General features: G+C 36.5%; 1 protein-coding gene across 4 annotated transcripts in view; it reads left to right on the top strand.

Annotated features, from left to right (window-relative positions):
* Positions 1–12,533, top strand: part of TRAPPC8 (trafficking protein particle complex subunit 8) — a 52,294-nt gene extending 39,761 nt beyond the window's left edge. For 2 of the 4 annotated variants that reach the window (XM_079301310.1, XM_079301308.1), the window contains 4 exons: positions 6,289–6,336; positions 7,677–7,822; positions 9,393–9,482; positions 11,491–12,533. In XM_079301310.1, coding sequence (XP_079157436.1) covers positions 6,289–6,336; positions 7,677–7,822; positions 9,393–9,482; positions 11,491–11,725 — 519 coding nt within the window. In that variant the 3' untranslated portion in view covers positions 11,726–12,533. The remainder of the gene's footprint in view (positions 1–6,288; positions 6,337–7,676; positions 7,823–9,392; positions 9,483–11,490) is intronic. The other 2 variants (XM_079301309.1, XM_079301307.1) reach the window with 1 other exon arrangement.
* The last annotated feature ends 9,264 nt before the right edge of the window (positions 12,534–21,797 follow it).

The raw sequence follows: 21,797 nt of genomic DNA, 5'->3' as shown, positions 1-21,797 counted from the left end.
AGGTAAGTATGTTGATGAGCTGTTGTTGAAGTAAACTGTTCTTTGGTGTTTCAGGTAAAACTAGAAACTTGTTAATGATATGAAAGGTAATGATTATTTCATAGCAAAGTTAATGGTAAAATGGTGAAGTTTATAGTTCTTTTGCCTGATGAAAGAAAACAGCATCTGTAAGAAATTGGTGGCTGTTTTCTGGTACATGAATTGATAACTATGGAAGTAACAGATAAGGTTCTGTAAAAACATCTGTACTAAATTCAGTTTATGTGGACAAAGAAATACTGCAAAATAAGAGGAAATAAGTCTTGTGCTTGTTTAGTATTCTTCTGAGCAGCACATTGCTGTGCTTTCTTGTTTTGTTGCCATTCTTTGTTTTTACCAATATTGCAAACATAATATATAGCTTTTAGTGAGCTCTTAAAGTTGCAGCAAAGAGTACTATGTATTAATTTCGTCAAGAAAACAACATAGGACAAATGTCTTCCTCTAAATCCCATGCTATAATGCAAATAGTGAATTACTCTGAAGCTGTACATTTGGCTTTGGTTCATGAGCCTTTAAGTGTGAGTACATTGCTAGGTAAATTTTTTCCATTTAGTTCTTAGTGCTATGAAATGGAATTTGCACACATGGGCTCTAGCTATGCTGAGCAGTACAAGAGGCTGTATTAGTCTAGTGACATCTGCCCCCTCAGGTATTGCTTTCTCTGTCTTAATATATATGTAGAACAGTAGATCACACTGTAGACATCTAAAGTTAGGAGACAAAATACTGTGAACTTCTGATCTCATTAGTTTCCGGTTCTCACAAATGAATGGGAAGAGAAAATAGAAATGAATCACATCTGCATCCTAAAATAAACAAATGACTCAATCGGGTATGGGTAGAAATTTGCATTTCTTGTTGACTGGAACTCTTTGTCTGTATCACAATCACTTTCAAACTAAAGAAATTAATCCTGCCACCAGCAACAAGGAGGATCTGTATGTACTCTCAAATTGTTTTGAGGAATAGATGCTTCCATATTATCATTCTCTGTCTAAAATCTGTTTCTCATCAGTGTTTATTACAACTATCTTTATACAGATTCTACATTGTATTCACTTCCTTGAGCATGAGGAATGCACTTCCTTTGAAGCATTCTATACCTTAGTTGGAAGCAAAAAAGCATTGTCATGCACTTGAAATCTGCTGTAAGAGTAATTGGTTGCTACGGTTTTTTTTTAATAAACATGTAAATTCTGTGTCCTTGTAACCAAAGCTCAGAGTTAGCATGAATTTTAAGAACCTATGATCTCAGGACTTCTAAGAATTCAGATATTGCATATTCTGACATAGTATTTTTTAAAAATTGGCTCATAATACTGTGAGGAGAGCAGATAAACTGCTCTGAGGTAGGAGGTGAGGTGTAAGAAATTAATTGATTTGAGACTTTGCAGTGGGTTACTTCATTCAGTCCACATTTCAGAATTAAAAGAATCCCTAAAATAGAATTAAATTAGGCTAAATAGAGAAATTGACATACTTAATATCTTAAGAATTGCATTTGTCTTAGTTGCAATCTGTATATTATCTTTGAATTATTTTACTTTTGCATTAAAGTATCACTGGCAGTGGAAAGCTTAGGAGGAACGGTGATAGAAAATTCTAAACCCACGCTTTACTTCTGATTTAATATTTTCAGTATGTAGTTTTGTTTTTAAGTCTGTATCTATTCTCCTAAGTCATGAACATTATGCTAGAGTGTCCTGATTTGCCTTGTGCTGACAGTATTGAACTTTGTTGTTTTCTGAGGACTCAACAGCAGAGGGAGATGGAGGTGCATGCTTTTTACCAGCACTTGTGGATTACTAGTTCATAAGTGATAGAGGGCTGCTCTGATCTGGGGAATAAAAAACTTTATTGCATTCTGAACAGGATCTCACCTAGTGTGCAAGAGTTCACTCTGCATTTATTGCTGAGTTTTATTTGTTGCTCCTTTACAATTACTTTTTCCTTGATTTCTTTTGCTCAATGCTGTTGTATCCAGCAAAGTGGGTTTTGTGTGTTTGCCAGACACAGTCAGCTATCCCCAATCCAAGAATAGTCTCATAATGGACACTAAGGAAACATGAATAAAATTTCTCTCTGCATGCACACCCCCCCATTTGTTTTAGTCCTCTGAGAAATGGCTCAAATCTTAGCCAAATTAATCAGATAACTCTGATGAACAAAATGAGATTGCTTACTTTATATTTTGGTTAAATTCTCTGTGCTGGTTGGCTTCTGCTACATTTTCAATTGTGATGTATCTCAGATTAACTCTTTGCCAGCTTCTAAATATTTGGATTCATAGAAGCTTCTACTACTGTTCAGGGAAACAAAGCTTCAGGAAAGCACTATAAAGAACAGGAGATTGATATTCTTCAGCACCATTTTGTTTAGGTTGTTCCAGCAGTTGCTAGTTGGGTGGACTGACATAAATTCATCCTCATGTTTCTAAGATGTTAGACTGCTGACTGAACCACATTGATGGGTGGTTACTTCTGCTTGGTTCCTTGTGGGACATTTAATGCACAGCAGGGATGTGGGACAGACAACAGGGTGCAATTATTCCTGTATTGCATAACTTGCTGTGTTTGATGAAATCAAGATAAAACCTTTGGTTACAGAGGGGCTTTGGGAAAGGCTAAAGTGCTTTCCTGGGTAAAATTTCTATATGTACCAACATATTAAAAATGTAAATAACAGTAAAATTCTATGCAAGTTCTTTGATGCTCATTCACGTGCTCCCTTTTCGTCCCATGTTTGTTCAAAATAGAACTAAAAATATTAATCCCTTTTCATTCCAATCACTGCAATAACTGACTTCAAAGCTGTTTTCTGTCACTGAATACAGGCGTTTTTATTATTGTTTATACTAGAGATTTTTTTTTTTTTTTTTTTTTTTTTTTTTTTGTATAACAAAATAGCACTACTTGTGAACTTGGGCTACTGGACACAGGTGGCCTACCAGGAGATGTGATGAACTAGTTGCACTTTTATGTTCTAGAATTTTGGAGTCATAACATGTAGTGTGCTGAAAGAAGTCTTATAGAATATTGACTTTGTTAAAGCATTAATTCGTTTCGTATAGAAACAAACAACAACAAAAAAATCTCTCTGGATTTTATGGAAAACATAAAACATATCTTCTTATCCTTCCTTTTGCTGGTATTTTTGAAAAAATGTCATTTTGCTAAAGGTAGGGGAAAAATGCTAAATGCAGTTTGTTGCCTTGAATCAGAAGGTGCCTCAAATATGTTAATAGTCACAGGTAACAATATATGAAGAAAAAAAACCACATAAGATGTAAGTAAAGTTGATTGCTTTGAATAGATCCATTTCAGGCCAAATAATAAAAGCTTAGCTTCTGAGTTCAGCTGAATATTTGTAAATCAAAACTGTTTTTTTCAACAGTGATAGTGCTATAGGTTTCTCTGCTGAAACATGCTTTTTGTAATCAGGTACTTTCAACTGAAGGTCAGACTGAGATTGCACCTGAAATACAGCTATTCTGTCTCTTCTTGACCTCTCTACCTTAAATTAGTGAAAGGAAAAAAAACTACAAATGCATTAAACATCCAGTCACAGTCAAGGCTGTTGATTAATATTATTTCTTACTGCTCTCTTTCCTGTTTTTCTAATCTGATGAATTCAATCCAAAAGATTCCAAAAGAAAAGAGCAGTGTAATATGATGAGGTGGAAGTAACAGGGTATTTGAATTACTTCTGGTTTGCAAAGACTTCACACCAATGGAAGGTGAGAAGCAGCCTAGAGGTTTGTCAATTGAATATTGTCATGTTGGGAATAGCATCCATCCTTCCCAGGTGTACTTCAGGTCTTCACATGGTGTTCTCCTGGGCTGCACATTTAGTCCTATGAATTAGACCAGCACTAGCCCAAAGTAAAATCCATAAAATGTGTATAGGATGGATGCAGGCTTTTTTGGCAGTATTTCACTTCAGAGAGGGTAATTTTTGGTAAGAAAGCTCCTTAAAATGCATGCAGATTTATGAGTCAGCAACAGTTTGGTTGAAAGCAGGAATTCTTGAAATGTAGGAGAGGGTAGGGTTTAAATAACTATTTTGTCCTATTACTGGAAGTGACATATTTTGCTAGTTCAGGACTTTTTTTATAGAATATGTGGGAGGAGATGCATGAATAAAACAGGGGTTTGTTGGAATGGATTTAAGACTTTTCTTAAACCACCTCAGTAGAGAAAAAGCAAAGTTTTTAAGGGTAAATCAACATCAAGAGCTGAAATACACACTTCACTCTGTTGTATCAATTAATGGAGCAGATACACTACCAGTTTGGGAGGACTGGCTTAAATTATTGTCATGAATTAAATACTCCAAATAGCTGCAACATTTAATTTACCCATTATGGATGGTAGAGCTGATGATACCTGTTTTCAAATGTTTTATTCTTGGTGTCAGTAAAACACTGTTCCTGTAGTTGTCATTATTGTAGTTGAGAGCTAGAATGAATATAGATGAGTCACATGTTGAAGGAAGCAACTTAAAACTGAGGTTTTAAAATGGAAAATCTCAGATCTAAAATGGAAAAGGGAGAAAAGCAAATAACTTAGATCTCACTCTTATTCTACTGCTTTCATAATTCTGCTTTTACTTATGCTTAGCTCCCTTCAAGAGCTTCCTGTTTAGGTTTTCTTCTGTGTTGTGCATACTGGCCCTCATATTTGACTGAGCATGTCAATAATCCCTTTGGCTGTGTGTGACTTGTGGCTTATGGGGCAAATATGCTGATTTTCCATACAACTTGGAAATCAAATTGCAGTGCTTACCTTTTTCTGGTGTGCTTAAGAGCACATTGACCCAGTCTCTAAGAATATTGTTTATGAAACTAAAAACTTGAAGTTGCATGTAATATTAGGTATAAAAATCTTTTAAAGTGACTGTATGTGATGATACCGTAACTTGTCTATCTGATAGAAAGGAAGAACTTTTCAATTTGAAAACGATAAGATAGTAAGAATGTATTATGGGTAGATCTGTCTGATACAGCTATTAAAAGATGCTTTGAATTGTTAGAATCTTGCTTTTTCAACTTTTAGCTAAGTATAATTCCAAGAGAGATCTGGAACTGGTGTGAATGACTAAAGCACCATTTCAAAAGTGTATCTAAAGATGATTTGTAGCTATTTCAAAGTAGCAAAATATGAGACTCTAATGATTGGGACTTTCTTGTAACACAAATAAGTGAAAATTTTGAAATTATTCTACTTGAATTAGAAGTCTTGTATCTAGATTTGAGTGCTGTTGTTTGAAGCTGGCCTTTGTAAATGGCTTTGGGGAACAAGAAGCTTTCTAAAACTTGGAAACAACTTTACAAGCACTAGATGTGCAGTTTGTAGCTCTTGGAACATAACTGAGGGACCACTGTTGTTCTGATGCTAATGCCTGTTGTGCATTTTTAGACAAAACCAAAAAAGCTTTAAAATGCAGCTAGAAAATGCAGAACAGTAACAAAAACCACACACCCTTCTTCCAGTCTCTTAGGAAGTCTCTTCCAGTCAAAACTCTGCCTCAATCAGTTTGTATTTTTTTTAGAGGGAGAATCCTAACCATTGATGTGGCTTTCTTATATGCAGTTTATGCTGGTTACTGGATCTTATGACACTTCTGTAGGCTTTGCAAAGAACCACACTGGGTCAGCAAGCAGATTATAGGTTTCAGAATTTCGTTTTATTTTTCCCCCTCTTTGAAAGGCAGTACTACACTTGGGCTGATAATCTAGGAGTTCAGCAACAAAATTCTTGATTTTTGTTTTGCTTTGTTTGTAAGTATAAGGCTGTTACTGCTTGGTGTATGTTCTTGAAGGGAGGATACAGGTGCCAAGTAGGTATGGGCTTTTTGGTTTGATTTTTTAAAGCCTTGATCCAATTTCACAAGCTCCAGAGTAGGGCGGGAGTTTAATGCATCCTTAAACTTAGCATTTATTAGCTGTCTCTAGGTAGCTTTCTGATCTGTATGCACATCTTGGTTATCATTTGGAAGTGCTTAATTCTTTCCTGAACCATTCATTAGGTAAGAGAATCATGGGCTGAATGTCGTATCTTAGCCTTTGGTCCAGGTACACAATCACAAAAAGCCTAGAGTTTGAGCACCTAAACTTGAGGTGTATTATTAGAACTAAAGGTTTGAAGTATTAACAGCACTCTGCACATTCATCTGTAAATGTTTTGCTGCATTTCATGATGTTCTTGTCTACTTGCAGAGGTAAATATTCGTATTTGTCTTTTTTAGGGTTTTAAAAAAATACTCGGGAATTCTGATTGGGAGGACTTGGAACAGGTAATTGACTCTAGGGCAATCTACAGTTTGTAGGATATTGCTGTGTGGGTGAAGGCAGCCTTGAAGATTGGTTGGACTATTATTTGAGTGGAGAGAATAATTTAAATGAAAACCTATAATCTCTGCTGTGTTTCATGCTGTCAGTTAGCATTGTTAGATAGGATAGGATGGGAACACCACCATTCAACACTTAAAATGTATTTTATTGTTACTGTGGAATATCTTTTTTCTTCTCAAATTACATTGTGAGAGGACTACTCTTCCTTTTGAAGGAAAGACTTGCAAGCGTGTTAAACCATTTGCTGTCTTCATGGTATTATCAGCACAGTGACTAAGGTGTTCATACACGTTTCTGAACACCATGAGTTTGATGTTTAAATCAGGTTTCATTGCCTGTAGTGTTTCTTTTCAACTTAAAAGGTACAATCTATCAGCTTTTAATGAAAAGTATTAACTTTATTGTACTGTACTAACTTACTGGTGGCTTTTAAAAAAATCTTACTTCATGTGTTTTTAGTAGGCAATCACATTTGCTGCTGCAAATTCTTTTTTTCTTTTAAAGATGGATTTTCTGCAGAATAGGTTCATAAGGAAATACTAAAGGGCAGCCCATTCCTGAATAAATACTGCTCAAATACCAGACTAAATGATGTTGGACAGAAATGCTTCACCAAATGCAGGCTGGTTGCAGCTTTCTGTATCACTTAATTTCTTCTGCTTCAGAGACTCATTTTGTCCAAAGGGTTAGGGGAGAATCCCAAGTAGTGTGTTATATCTTGTCTTGGGATTTCAGCTGGGGACAAAAAGTAACTTTCATATCTGCAAGTGCTTGTTAGGCAATTTCAAAAATACTCTTGTTATTAAATCTTTCTCTCAGTGTTCACATATTCCTGTAAATTTCTGTTTGCTTTACTTCGGATCTATTCTGGGAAACTTGTACATTGTGTTTTGAACTTCCTAGGGCAGGTGATGAATTTTTTTGTTGTTAGATACAGGTGCTGGACAGGGAACAGTGTAAATGCTGTCCCTTTTCCCTAGAAGCCAAACCCAAGCACTAGCAAACCACTGCAACAATAGCGTGTTTTTGTGAAACTTGTGTAGATAGTGTTTTCATAAGCAGCTGTGAAATCTGTCTCAAAAGGAGGTGTTAGATAAATCATACCAGTTCCTCACCCAGCATGCTTAAATACAAACCACCTTGGGAAAAACTTGTGAGCTCATTATGCTGCAAACTTGTTTCCCTTGTGAGCTATAGTTCTTAATGAAAAATTGTAACTTCTGTGACTGGATTTCTTGTACCTTATGTTACTATTTCCAATGTTATTCTGAATTTGTTTCAGGAACTACCAGAAACAGTTCTCTTAAAGTTTTTTCGGCCAGAAAACACACCGGTGCCTGCAAGACCAACGCCAGAGCAGCTTTCTAATCTTATTAAGACAAGTCTTCATTATCCAGAGTCTTTCAATCATTCTTTTCATCAAAAAAGGTAAGTGAAACATTACATTTAGAAACTATATAAATATTGTTCATTGGACATAAATCCTTCTGAGAGATGCTATGTGGGTTATGATATTAAAGTCTAGTATACAAGTATGAAATCTTGTTCAATTTTTAAACTCACTTCTTCAAAAGTTTATAAATAAAATGAAAGTTTCATCTAAAACAAAAAAAAAAAAAAAAGACTGTAATACCATAGCTCACACTTCTAATGTTAACAAGTAATTTATCAAATTTACTGAGAGAAAAATAATCTGCTCCCTTTGTGTTTATTTTTGTTGTCAAATAAACAGTGTTATTTCTTTGAGAAGCCAGACAGAAAGATGTACTTGTAGCTCAAAGGAACTGTTATGTCTACAACACCTCACTTGCCCAGATTAGCTGCACATGGTTCTGACTTACGTCAGAAGGAAAGGTGGTAACAGTTCAGATCTCTGGGGCTGATCTCCTGGAAGAATACCAGAATTAACCTCTGTCAAAAAGCATGCTGCTAGAGTGAATTGGTTGGAGCCTGTAAAATCCATGAGTCTTTCAAAGTTGTAATGATGTGAACAAACCCCTTAGGTTACGTTCTGAACATTAAATGGGTTGTACTTGAAATGTGAAAGTACCTGTTTAGGCTTGAGTTGTTTTATCTGAAAGCTCTACTGTGTTACATTTAACTGTTATAACAAACTGTAAGTTGTCAAAAGAAAGGGATTGGTTTCTAAAATGTAACATTTAAATGTTCTATAAGGTGCTGTATTTTAATGACAGTGATAAAGCATGCATTTGCCCTGTTAGACATTAACCTCTTATTGATTATAGTCTCTAATTGTTCTTTTCTTCCAATTTAAGTTTAGGATATTTAAACTTTTAGGCAATGGCAAGGAATTCCAGTGGCACAAATCACTTGCTGAATACATAGAGCTGCTTTAGCTGCTGTAGTTTGTGTTCTTGCCTGTAGATATCTTGGAGTCTTTCTTGCTGCAGCATTATTTATAGAAGCAATAATAGTAATTGTGAACAAGCAGAATATCAATTAACTGTATTAGTTTTATTGAGGATAAAGGCCTACATTAAATCCAGATATACATGTGCTATCTGTTCTGGTTGGGCACTGGCTATAACTTAAGGACCAGTGCCAGCAGTTCCTCTACAGGAGGCAGTGCAGAAGAAAAGTATCCAGTCATAGTGTGCCAACCAGAAATTCAGAAAATAGTTTACTGTACCATTTATCACATTCTGAAATGTCTCTTGTCACACAAGCAGATTTTCTGTGAACTTAGGTGGTTATGCTTTTTCTGTCCCTTCTCAGCTGGATGAAGGGAGATGGTAGCTTCATTTGGCCCAAATGAATCAATGCTGTTTGCCTCAATTGGCAACTTTTATTATAAGTAGTTCTAGTCTGTGTAAGTGATTATATTTTGACCTCTACACTGTCTTGACTCTGGCATGATTGACAACTACATATAAATTCCGTGTTAATATAATCAATTTTAACTATTTAAGAGTATAATTAAGACTATGTAAAATAAGATTTTCTTCTTTCTTTAATGTGGTACTGTTTCTCTTTGCAGCCTCTGTCTGGTACCTGTCACTCTCCTACTTTCCAATTGTTCCCAGGCTGTTGTAGATGTGATGATTGATTTGAGGCATAAACCAACAAGGTAGTGTGCAAATATTAATAAAACAATACTTTTTAAAAGAGTCCTTCCTTGGCTGGGGAGTCTTGTAATATTTTAACTATATTGAATATCTACAAGGGAATCTTCAACAGTGGCTTTCTTGAAAGAATGGAAGTTGATAAAGAGCTCATACAGTTAACTGTGAGTCTTCAGTCTCTGCTAAGAAGCGCCTTAAATTGTGACTCTTGAATAGTCAAAACTCTGCAGGTCTTTTCCAGAAAAAGATAAATACTTTTCAACTAGTGAAATAGGAGCTTCACCAACCTTTATTAAACATAACTTGTTAGGTTTTCATATTTAAAATACTGAGTAATTCGAAGCCAACTACTTCCTCCCACAATTTGGCTTAGTGTTAAATTTTGTAGAACCTTGGATATTTTTAAGATTTCCTCTAGGTTTAGCAATTTGATTCTTGTGGCTGCCTTTTTGCTTATAACTGTAGTAGTATGTGGGAAAATATTAGCTTTGAGGAAGTGTTTATGAATTGCTTCTAAAAGTTTCACTGAAGATTTTTTTGTGGGATAGAGAATTCAGTGCCATGATATCTATACCACTGTAATTCTGCCACTCTTTTTTAAAAAACAAGGCAACTTCAACTCATGAGTAATGCAGGTAACAGCTCCTGTGCCCCCCTTCTGCCCTCTTAGATATAATACTGCCTGGTCTGTTTGCCTCCAGGGAGGGGAGAAAGATTGTGAGGATATTGGGGGAGGGGCTTAGTCATGGGAGAGCGCTGGCTTCTTGCCAATTGTCCATGGAGCCAAATAAGATAGTAAAAGCCCAGAGCCTAATACACAGGTTCAGAATGGGAAGACAGAAAATTTAAGTGTAATTTACTTTTTAGGTCTAGTTAGGAAGCCATTTACTGGTCTGTTTTTTCACAAGGTGTTCATGTTGTGTTACATTGTGAGACATGTCTTTGGAAGGATAATGTGCTCATGTGCCTTGAAACTACTTAAAAATAAAGAAAACCCCCCCACACTTTATCCTAATGTATTAGTGCAATGTCTCTAAAGTACTCTATGTCCATGTTGACTATTCCTGTGTGACATGCAGTCTGGGTGAACTCCAGCTCATGGGACAGGCTTAGGAATGCCTTAAATAGGAATTCCTTCAACTGTAACAGTTTGGATCTTGTTACTATGTTTAGTGTTATTGTTACATGCCAGTTATGTATAAAGCTGAGAATGCACTGACTTCTTCACTCTACATATATGTATAATTTATGTCCTGTGTATAGTGTACATTAGGAATCAAAGAAATGCTTTCAAGGTTTGTTATAATTCATCTGAGCTAAGGGGAGAGCCACTGTAAGGAGTTCTAAGTGAGTCAGAGAACATTAAAAAGTATTCGGTAAGACCCGGAGTTAAAGTGAGCTGATGGATGGACATAAGCATCCCTAAATTTACCCAGGGATATCCTGGGTACTCTGAGTCTGGATGTATTTGTGGGAACAGGTGTATGTGCATATGGATGCAGTAGGAAAGAAGACAGACACATGATCTTTGTTTTTTGTTTGGTTTTTTTTTTTTACAATTTGCATTTAGGACCTTGATAAAATGTTAAGTGCAGTCCTGTCTGTAGCTATGATGGGAACTTTTAATCCTTGGAAAGTCTCGCTTTATCTTGCTAGGAAGCCATTTTAAATCTCTTAAAGATATGGAGGGTTCACAGAAAAAAGACAGCAGTGTGCATTTGAGGATGACAGTGATTTAAGGGTAGTGATTGTAGGCAAGCAGTCAAAAAGACTCAGGAGCTTCTAAGGCATCAAAGACAAATGGCAGTGGGCACTCATCCGAAGAGAGCCAGAATAGCAACTTTCAGACTTCTGGAAAGAAGTTTTTAAAAAGTATAAATCTTCTTAAGGACCTGGTGAGAGGGACACAGTGCATTCTGAAATCTTGGGAAAACTTGAAGGGAGTCTTGTAAATTGGTAATACATGCTTCAAGTGCAGATAATTAACATTTTTATCTTTTTTTTTTTTTTCAGCTCTGAAGCACTAGAAATACATGGATCTTTCACATGGCTTGGGCAAACACAGTACAAGCTTCAGCTGAAAGGCCAGGAGGTCTATAGCTTGCAGCTCAAGGCTTGCTTTGTCCATACAGGTGTCTATAACCTTGGAACCCCCAGAGTATTTGCCAAGCTCGTGGACCAAGTTACTCTGTTTGAAACAAGTCAGCAGAACTCTATGCCTGCACTGATTATTATCAATAATATCTGACCACTTCTTGGAAAAAAAAAAAAAAAAGCACTAAAAGACAAAATAAATGGGATTCTTTTCTTACATTGCTGGTTGACATTTTTGCTGCAGTTTTTTTGAAATAGCACCTCAAACATCTAACTTGTTACTAAAGATCGTGTAGAAAAGAAAATAGCAAAATATTCAGATGACTTGTTAGTTTGTTTCTCGATGCAATGCACGTTGGACTGAAAATACATTTATCCTTTTATAATGTATTTCTTCTCTGGTAATTAAGATACTCATAACATAAAATACTCTAACTGCAGATCTGAACATACTTGTATGTCCAATGCCCTGTCAAAAATGCAGCTTGACTGCTGTTACAACTTCCAGCATGGTGTGTTTAATATTTGTGGCTGTATTAGGATATGGTTCAGGAAGAAAGTCTCATTGGCTTTTTCCTGTCTGAAGCCATTAGTCATGGTAAATCCCAACCTTACTGTGAAGTTCAATAAGGTCTCTCAAATCCATTTCTGATTCTTGGTTCTTTAGTTTTAAGATTTTGGTTTCTTATTTATGGAAACTGGTGGTTTTCAAGGTTTACATAAAAGTCCACCTAGGGTGTTCAGAAAAATAATTTGAACCAGTTTGAGTATTTTCTCATTCATCTCAAAACAGAATGCACTATTTCACAACCATGAGATTGTCATTTAAATTGTCACTTACTTTATTATGTAACTATAACAACTGATCTGTTTAAAAAATCTACTCAAGATTTTCAAGAAATGTATTATATTTATAACAAATGTACTGTAAATAGAATAAAGCATACACCATATTCACTGTATGGACTGGTGGCTTATTTGTTTCCTTTTGCATACAGCTGTAGCAATCCACAGGTGCTGCTGCTATCACAGGCATATGAGGCAGTGCATCTACCTTCTGATGCATTTTATTCTTTTTAGGTTTCCAATTCTACTCATGTTTGATACTACTGTATGACTGTCTTCAGGCCTCTTTAGACTTCCTGAAAGTCTGGGAACCCATACACAGCACGTAACCTTTCATAGAGAAACTTAACAGGACTGTGGAGCATGTTGCTAAATCAATAGAATACTGAAGTATTCTCTGAATATGTTGCCTCAGGGCTCAAGTCCTTTTCTGCTGGTGTACAGGTTGGAAGAATAATCTGAAATATTCTTGTCATTGTAGCCTTAAGCTGTGTCATCATTGCTTTTTCTGTCTCACACCCATTTAGGGAAAGGTCATTATTGATGCTATTCAGCTGTGCACTTTAGGCCACAATGTTCTAAGTCACAGTTAGTGTATATTTTAAGACAGCCTGCCCAAAGTGGGTTATCAAGAGCATCATGTTTAGAAACTGGATGAAAAGGAGACCCTGTAAGGGTAACTGGACTTGTCTGATGGAGGCTGGAGATGGTACAAATGACAATTTGCAGTGGTATCTGGCTGTTGAGCAGTGGCTGACAGGTAAAAAGTGGGTGAGAATGAGAATCTTAGTGACAGAGTAGTGAGATGAGATGATGCAGGGCAAAGCAGCTCCTGGAGCTTCTCAGCACTCCAGACCCAAATGTATAAGCTCTGACGCTCCCCTGCACGTCTGAGCAGTCTGTGATTCATCAGTCTCTGAGACTCAGCAAGAGCTGTGGGTGGTTGGGGAAGGAGAGTCCTTGGCAACCTGCTTTTCTGGATTTCAGTGGAGCTTTTCCTTTCTTGGAATTGCAGTAGCAGTGGTTAGCTGGAGACATGCTCTTGGTGTCTTCTGGTGTGTCATTAGAAATTCTAAGTGTGTCTTTGGGAGCTCTAAAAACCAGTATGATTGCTTAGGAGAGGAACTAGCATGGAAGTAGAGCTAAGCATGCCTCCTTAGTGGATTCTCATATGGGAAATCCACATTTTGGGCTCTCAGCAATGATGGAAAACAATTCTATTGAAAAGAAAGTTAATGTTGTCTTGCTATTGAATAAGTATCTCTGCAAAGTCATGCTTGTGCTTCTGTCACAGCAATGTTGTGGCTCACAGTAGATGATAGTATCACATCTTACTTTGAGATAGTTAGAAAAAGCTCTCAAAGACTATGACATCCAAGCAATCTTTTTTATACTAGGAATCTATGGAACTTTCCTTTCTTGCTGCTTTTGTAACATAAAACCATGAAACTTGCTAAGCTGGAGGTTTTGGTGAAAAAATAAAATGCCCTGTTTCAATGTGGGGAAGCTGGGAACAACTTTGTTCTATATTACTTAAAATAGGGAAATAATTCCAAGTACTAATAGACATAAAAGCAGGCTTTTCATTTGGGCTGAATAACCAATAAACCTGCTCCTGAGATGAGGTGAATTCTGCCATTGCTTCCATACTTCATGATAGGCATTGCTCCATCCTTTGCCAGGGGAATTCAGATGGTTGTGGGCTGCTTTGCCAAAAATTGCTGAAATGCTGCATTGACAGATTACTGTTCTATGCAATGGAAATCTGGAGTGATAGGGTTTCAGAGGAGTTTTGATAGGAGTCAATCAGAGTCTGTGAATTCTGTAGGAGATGGCTGATAACATAGCAAGGTCTTCTGCTTGTACTTGTCTCAAACAGCAATCCCCATCTGCTTTCTCAAAAATAGTAGAAATCATTCTAAATTGAGTATTCCTCTTATATTTTTAATCTTGTATAATTGTCTTGGCTAAAACTAGGACAATATTTTATTCTAAAATTTTTTTAAGGAATGGTTATGCTGATAAAGCTGTGGAGTTTTCTGAATTTGTTGCCTCATCTTGTAACCTAAACTTTTCTATACTTCAAAGCAGAAAAAATGATCATAACTTTAAATTAATACTTAAATTACTTATGACAGAAACTCACTTTGTCTCTGAAACTAATTTATTAAAATCCTGTCAAAATATTGAGTAATGGAATAATGACTTAACTAGCAATAAATATGTAAAAGTTCATAGCAAAAGCAGTATTAATTGCTTAACTTGTAAACAAAATGGCCTTTTACTTACTCTTGTGGTTGGTGTAATTTTATTATTGCTCTTACTAGAAAAGTGCCTGGCAAATTGCATCAAATGTCCATTCATGGTTTAAGATAAGTAATATTGTCCTGATACGCAGCATGTGTGAAAAACTGTGCTCTTTGCAGGAGTAGAATGAAAGATGAGGGGGAAAAGAAGTAAAATTATCTTTTTTGGTTTTCAAAACAAAGCATTAACTTTCTAAGTAGAAAAAGGGCCCTGAACCAGTTTCTCTGTTGCATTTTTATAACAAATTTTTTCCAAAATGAAAGAGAATTTCTCATATTAGATTTCCCTAAAACTTCTGAAAATTTTACTCTTTCTCATTATGTTTTTTACAGTGATAAATGGGATAAGGAGTATGTAAAAAAAAATCAAAAGCAAAATCAAACACTGACTGTGATGCCCAAAAATGTTGATAGTTTTTGGGAAAAGCACTGTAGACATGCACAGGGAAGGTTATAGATAAATTGCAATAACTTTAAGATGTACCCACTACAAAGGCTTAAAAAATATTTTATAACTTAATAAAGATTATAAGGAGGGAAAATAAACTTATTATCTCTGTCTGAGGACAGATTCAGCAGCTCCTAACATCCTTTTGGTATCATTCAAAGATTCATGTAAAAATAGCAGGGGGGAAAAATAATGTAAGGAGAGGTCAGTTGTGCATTTAGAAACTTGTCAATAGAAGATTTGGAGATTTGTTTCTCTCCCATTGAGTCCTTACACAGAAAGCCAAATAGTATTCCTTACTATCCTTCATGTCATAGGTGATTGGTAATTATGACTGACTCTCAAGATTCATGACTTGAAGCTAACAAAGGAAATGAGCATTAATTAATTTCCAGTTTTGACAGTAACTAGTTTTTGTTCAGATACAAATGTTCTAGTGGCATATGCCTTGAAACATCAGCTTTCCATCCCTAAAAAAACTTTAGTTTTGTTTACTAAATAACTTTGGACTCCTTCTTAATACCTTAGGTACCTTCCATGTCCAGAGGGAAGAAATACAACTCTTCAGGGAAGGTACCTAAGCTAATAAGTACAATTTCATAATGTTTTTGATAAAGTTCTTAGTATTAGAAAATTTTACTGTTTCTTGAAGCATAAACTCAGCTGCACTTTAATTTCATTTTTTGATAGGATTTTGCCAAGTCCAGTAGCAGAATAGAGAGTTTCAAAGTAACTGTTCCTTGGCAGTCACTCCAATTATGTGCTGCTCCAGGAGCAATGCACAAGGTTCCAAGATAAAAACAGAAGAATTTTGTGTTTGGATTCACTGACATAGTGAATTTCAGCAGAAATGATACCTATGGCCAGTGTGGGTTCCACTGCATGGGTTGAATTTTGAGCTGTTACCAAATTTCTTTCCCTGTGTAACACAGAGACCTACATGTAGGGCATGTTTGTTGTGATAAAAAGATAATATAATGAAGTTGACAGAAAAATTCTGTCAAAGTGCTAGAGTGACTGGAAAATGCCTATGCTTTGGGAAGGAGGATAGTGTATAAATAGAATAATGAAAATTAGAAAAAAAAAAAAAGGTTAGTTTTCCTTGTTTAAACCCAAGGTCACAGTAAGCACACAATGTAAAGAATCTTGGTAATCTACCAAAGCTTTCTTAACTGATCTAAAGTTAAAATTTCCCTCCTCTGACTAAACCACAGAATCAACATTTTCATTATTTTCAGCTGTAAAGTATAAGTTCAGCTGCCTTACTGAAAAGCCATCACCCTGCCTGTGAGACTTGCCTGGAGAATGTGTTCATGTGGTGCAATGACAGCCACAGTCAGATTAAAGAGGGCAGAACTTTTAGTATTAAAGATTGTCTTTTAATTCAGAATCTGCTGTGACACAGAACTGTCTGCACCAGACATGTCACCCAGCCCAGGTGTATCACAAATGAGTTGCTGAATTGCAATGAATACAGCAAAGACTCTTGGATGTTTTTCACTTACTGCACTCTTGCTCCAGTGAGATAAGGGATTATTTCTGAGTATACTAAAATATAAAGATGTCTGCAATAATGGAAATCCACTGAAGGAACTTCAGTCTTTCTTCATATGCACATTGCCTTTTCTTCAGTTCCTTAAAATCTTAATGTTTGCTGTTTTTCAAAATAACCCTTGAACAATTTCATGGGAAAATGACTCTTACAGAGTAAAAGCTAGGCTGGGAGAGAAGGCAATTTATTCAACACTTCTGTTTTTAAAAGTGTCAATATGGTTTAAAAATTAAACACTGAGTGTTTCCTGATCTCATTTAACTCAAGATTTATTTACTACACATTTCTAGTTTACAGGAGTAAATCATTAATTTGTAAAATGTCACTTGGTTAATGGGTTCTGCTAATTGCTTAGTGGTAGCTGAAGAAGTGGAAAAATGAACATGGTTTAAAAATTGCTGCTCATAGAATATAGCAGTGAATAAATCAATTCAGCTGATGCTTGCAAGTGTTATTCCTCTGTATTTTCCTCTTTGTAAGTTAGAATAGATGTTTTGTTCTCCTCCTGGTTATTGTAGCATAGTTCCTTACCCTGTTTCCTCCAGGATGATGAAGAATCTGCTTTAAAAAAAAAAAAAAAGGAGCAAGTAAACAAGATTCTTTACTATAGATTTTTACTTACTGAAGGAAATAACTTAGTGATGATCCTTAAACAGCTGCCCCATGATCCCCAGGTACTTTGAAGCCCTAGGATGAAGATCTTTCTGTATATACAGCAGGGTTGTATTAGGTGCATTTAGTTTTAGTTTTAACCCTAAGCTCTTGAACCAAGGAGATGTTTGAAAATACCAGATTTTGTAATATGCACTGGTAGCTCTCACAATGTTGGGGAAATACTTGAAAACATGATTCTCTTGTACCAAGAGTTCTGCAGTCATGAGACAAATTTAAAAAATGGACCAACAAACTAACTTCCCCAAAGAGACCTCCGTAAAAATCCCTCCTGATTGTAACACCATGGGCAGCTGGAGGGAGCTGCCAGAGAGAAGAAAGGGCAGTGGCAGCTCAAAGCACTTCTGGCTCTGCTTGGGAGGAGCAGTGGGAGGCCTATGAGACAAGACTGTCCCAAGAAATATTCCTGCTGTGACAGAACTGATTGAACATGCCAGTCAGGTTAAGAGGACAAGACTCAGGAATCACAGCTAATACTGTTTTTCATTTTAACATCTGTCCTCAAGGATCACAGCTTTTATTCTCCAGATCACAAAGGGGACATGTCACTGCCTTAGAGGTCCATATTCTCTTTCTGGATGCTTTTCAAATCCACTCTCTTCATCTGTAGGTCACATGAGTGTCAAGCATTCTGGATGAACTCTATCCTCAGATGTACTAAAAACATTATTCAATTTATCTCTTCTGTTATAGATGCTAATTAGAGTATTTAGCCGACTTATTGAAATGCCACTTGGAAGTATGTATATTTTTGAAGTAATATCTAGAACTTTTTCAATAATGGATCTGTAAAAGACTGTAAGGAGATAGAGAATAATTTATTGTTGCTTGTCACTACATTTTTTCCTACCAGATAAGATTTTTTTTGACTCTGCAAGCCAGAGTTCAGCAAATATGTGTGGGTGTTGAACATATTCCTGAGAAAATTTTACTTTTTCCAGTTTTTTATGTAACTGGCTATGGGATAGAATTTCTCCAGGAAGGCTTGGTAGGTATTTTCAGCATTTTACAATATAGTTTCTGAGTGTGTGAAATTTGACATTGATGAGGGTTGCCATGAAAACACATTAATTTCCTTAGCATGGAGAAATGTCAATTAAAAATAGGAGGTTTAACTCCTTTCAGGGGAGTTCTTTGCACAGTGGTATAACTCTTACACAAAACTAATAAGAATGTGTGCTTTGGGATGATAGTGGGAGGGCAGATATGTAGTGAAAACCTTCACTGTGTTATCATCCTCTTCCTCACTTTGGCTGCAGTAAGTGTTGGTGGAAATGAGAAGCAGTTGTGAAGGAGCAGCTTTGTGGGTTTTTTTCCCCCCTGAATTAAATATTTACCATGAAAATGTGTTCATTTAGGTGTGTTGGTTCAAAACTAATATCCTTTCTATGAGCAGATGCTCTGCCTGATCTGTCAGTGCTCTGTATCTCAGTGAGTGCAAGGAGAGCATGGCAGGAAGGTTCCAGCATTGGGGAATCCCTGCAGTGCTAGGCAGCTCTGGAGAAAGAGTGTGGAAACAAGAGGTTGAGCACTTTCTCTTTGACTGACCACATGAGCAATCCCTGAGTGAGCTGTGAGACCAACACACCTGCATTAGCATCCTCAGGGCAGATGGGACAGCAGCCCAGAAACTCCTGCTTGCAAACATAGTTTAGAAGGAACTTAGCAGCTGAAAGCAAGTTGCTGAATTCCAACACTTTGGTGGTGAATGAAATGAGGACTGTGTTATCCACATCCTTAATCAGGGCAGTTTACCAAATAGAATTGTCTGCTGTGAATATAGTTGGTCCTGCTCATTATGAATGCCCTGCATCAACAGTCTTGGTAAAAATCCTGTATGCTGCTGTAGACAGGTAAGTTTGTTAAACAGGTGATTATTCCTATCAGGAATGTTTAGTCATGTGTGGCTGCTTATCACTGTACAGTCAGGCCTGGTGTTCCTTTATACAGTACCTGTATGATGGATGCATTGATCAGTGCAGTGTTTCCAAAGACACAGAAATGAGAAATGACAGCACTGACAGCACTGGCTCCTGACTGAGGAGAAAGAAGTCAAAGTCTTCATTTCAAAATTTTGCTATTACATGTTAATAGTACAAAACCAACTGTTTGACACACTACTGTTTTTTGACATGGGAAACCACTGATGAATAGAGTGTCTGTGTCTGTAAAATTAATTGAAGTTTGCTCTATTTCTTTAGGAGTAAGGACAAAAATCCCCCAAGTCCATATTCTCATTCTAAATCTAAAGCAGAGCTACTAAGAAAAAATGAACTTTACCCCATCTGCAAGTAGGACAGTTACTAGGCAGCTAAAAACGGTCAGATTAGGCTGGAGGTCAGAAGACTTCAATGGATAACCACAGCCCTCTCTAAAACTGCTGCTCATTACAACTGTCTTCTGTAAAAGTGAAATGCAACTGGCAAAACAAACCTAAAAATTACAGAAGGAGGCCCAAACAGAAATCTGAAGCAGGAAGTTTTTGGGCAGACCTTCAAAATGTGAAGGAACAGTTTAAGAACCGGGGGAAGCAATGGCTTTCAGGTATCCTGGTATCCTCTCTTTGCATTCCATCAAAGTATCACTTCACTTTAATCATCAGTGCAAATCAATTCAAATTCCCTGACTACTATTTTTTCAGGTCAAAAATGACAATAAGGTTATATTGCTTCCTAAGAAACCCACTTTCTTTAAAAGTGTTACTTTTAGGGAGGGAAGAGAATGTTTCAGTACATATTGTTACTTCACCTCCTATTCTATGAGTTCAGAGACTGGTGACACTTTGGAGGCTTGTTGTTAAAGCCAGAACAGTTTCTGGGTGGACATTAGCTTGGAAAGCAAGGTTAAGTATTCTGGGTGATGTGCTTATATTGAGAATTGTATATTTATTATTTTTCCAACAAGTTAGGACACAAACTCAGACCACCACTCCTTAACCTATTAGAATTCCAGTTTCTTAGCACACCAGGTTACATATAGACTATGCATACAACCTATCTTGTTCTATCTGAAAAATGTAAGCAATATTCTTACTATAGTTCTATTATGTCTAAGTCTGTCTACAGCCATGGTCCTGGAGTCGCTACTGGAAATATCAGTATGCTTTTCAACCTCCACTAGAACTTGCACTGCACCTTTGGCATTTGAAATCTTTCACTTACTAAAAGCATTAGAGCTCCCCGAGAACTTACTAACTTACTTCTACTTAAATGTCTACTTTATGTGTGAGTGGCTTGATATACTTCAATGCATCCCAAGGCTTTAATTCAGAGAGACCCCTGACTCACTGACTTCAACAACTGATCTTCTCCATTTGTGAGTGGCTTGTTCCACGTTGCCTCATTGTCATGGTTGGAATGCCAGTTCTGGGAATTACAGGAAAAGTGTAGATTCACAGTAGATGAATTGTAGATTCACTATCCATTGAGCTAAAAGCTTGAGGACATTACTTCTTAGTCTCTTAAAACATCAGGCTAAGAATGGAAATTTGGAATTTACTCCCATAAAATCCCATGATCTATAAAAAATTAAAAGATTCTCTGGAGCCACGCTGCATTAATTTAATGTTGCTGAGGTTAGTAGAAGGGCCAATATAATTTGTTATTCTTTAGGCAATGCTTTTGCATAGAGGTATTTTTATTGTATTGTTTCCTGTGACAGCTTAGAGAATTATTTCTCTGGATCTTTGAATATTGGTTTGAGAAGTTGAGATGTGATTAGTGAAGGTACAGGAGATAGATTTGCTCCTCATTATTTAATCACCTCATAAACTGGTTATAGTTTGACCTGAAACAAAAAATGTTTCTTAGGTATTAAACACATCTCAGCAGTGAGTTTCCTACTAGTTTTTTGTGAATGGTCAATATAAGTTCAGTTCAGACAAGTTCATATGAAGAGAAATTTAAACACCAGGAAGAGTGATTTTATTTCCATGTGGTAATGGAAAACTGGATTTGACATTTTTCTGCAGCTCATCTTCAGTTTTTCACTTATGGCCAGACATATGGTGAAAGGATAACATCACTTTTTAGAGCAAGGTGTACTAACCTTTTCCTTTTAACACAGGGAGAGCAGAAAATGTGAGCAACTGTGTCCAAACCCTTGCACACTTGGGCAGGTTTTCTCAGAGCTCCAAACCAGATGATAGAGAGTCAACTGAAAGTGAGTAACCACCATCAGAGGGTTTCAAGGACTTTCACTGCCACATGTAGGGTGTGCATGGCCTCAGACAGGTTCAGGATGCTGCAAGAGTGTTCTATAAACAGTATTTTTCCTTCAGATTAGGGAGTTGCAAATAATTTATTGTCGGGCAGAAGCCAGCCTGCAAGGCAGAGTATGAACAGAAACCACTTAACAAAGTTAACTTAAGTGGTTAAAGACATCAAAACTCAAAGTTAAGCTA

This window comes from Erithacus rubecula (genome assembly GCF_903797595.1).
Source record: "Erithacus rubecula genome assembly, chromosome: 3".
In the NCBI taxonomy this organism is placed as follows: Eukaryota; Metazoa; Chordata; class Aves; order Passeriformes; family Muscicapidae; genus Erithacus; species Erithacus rubecula.
Note: the sequence above shows the minus strand (reverse complement) of the source record. Positions and strands in the feature narration are given on the sequence as shown.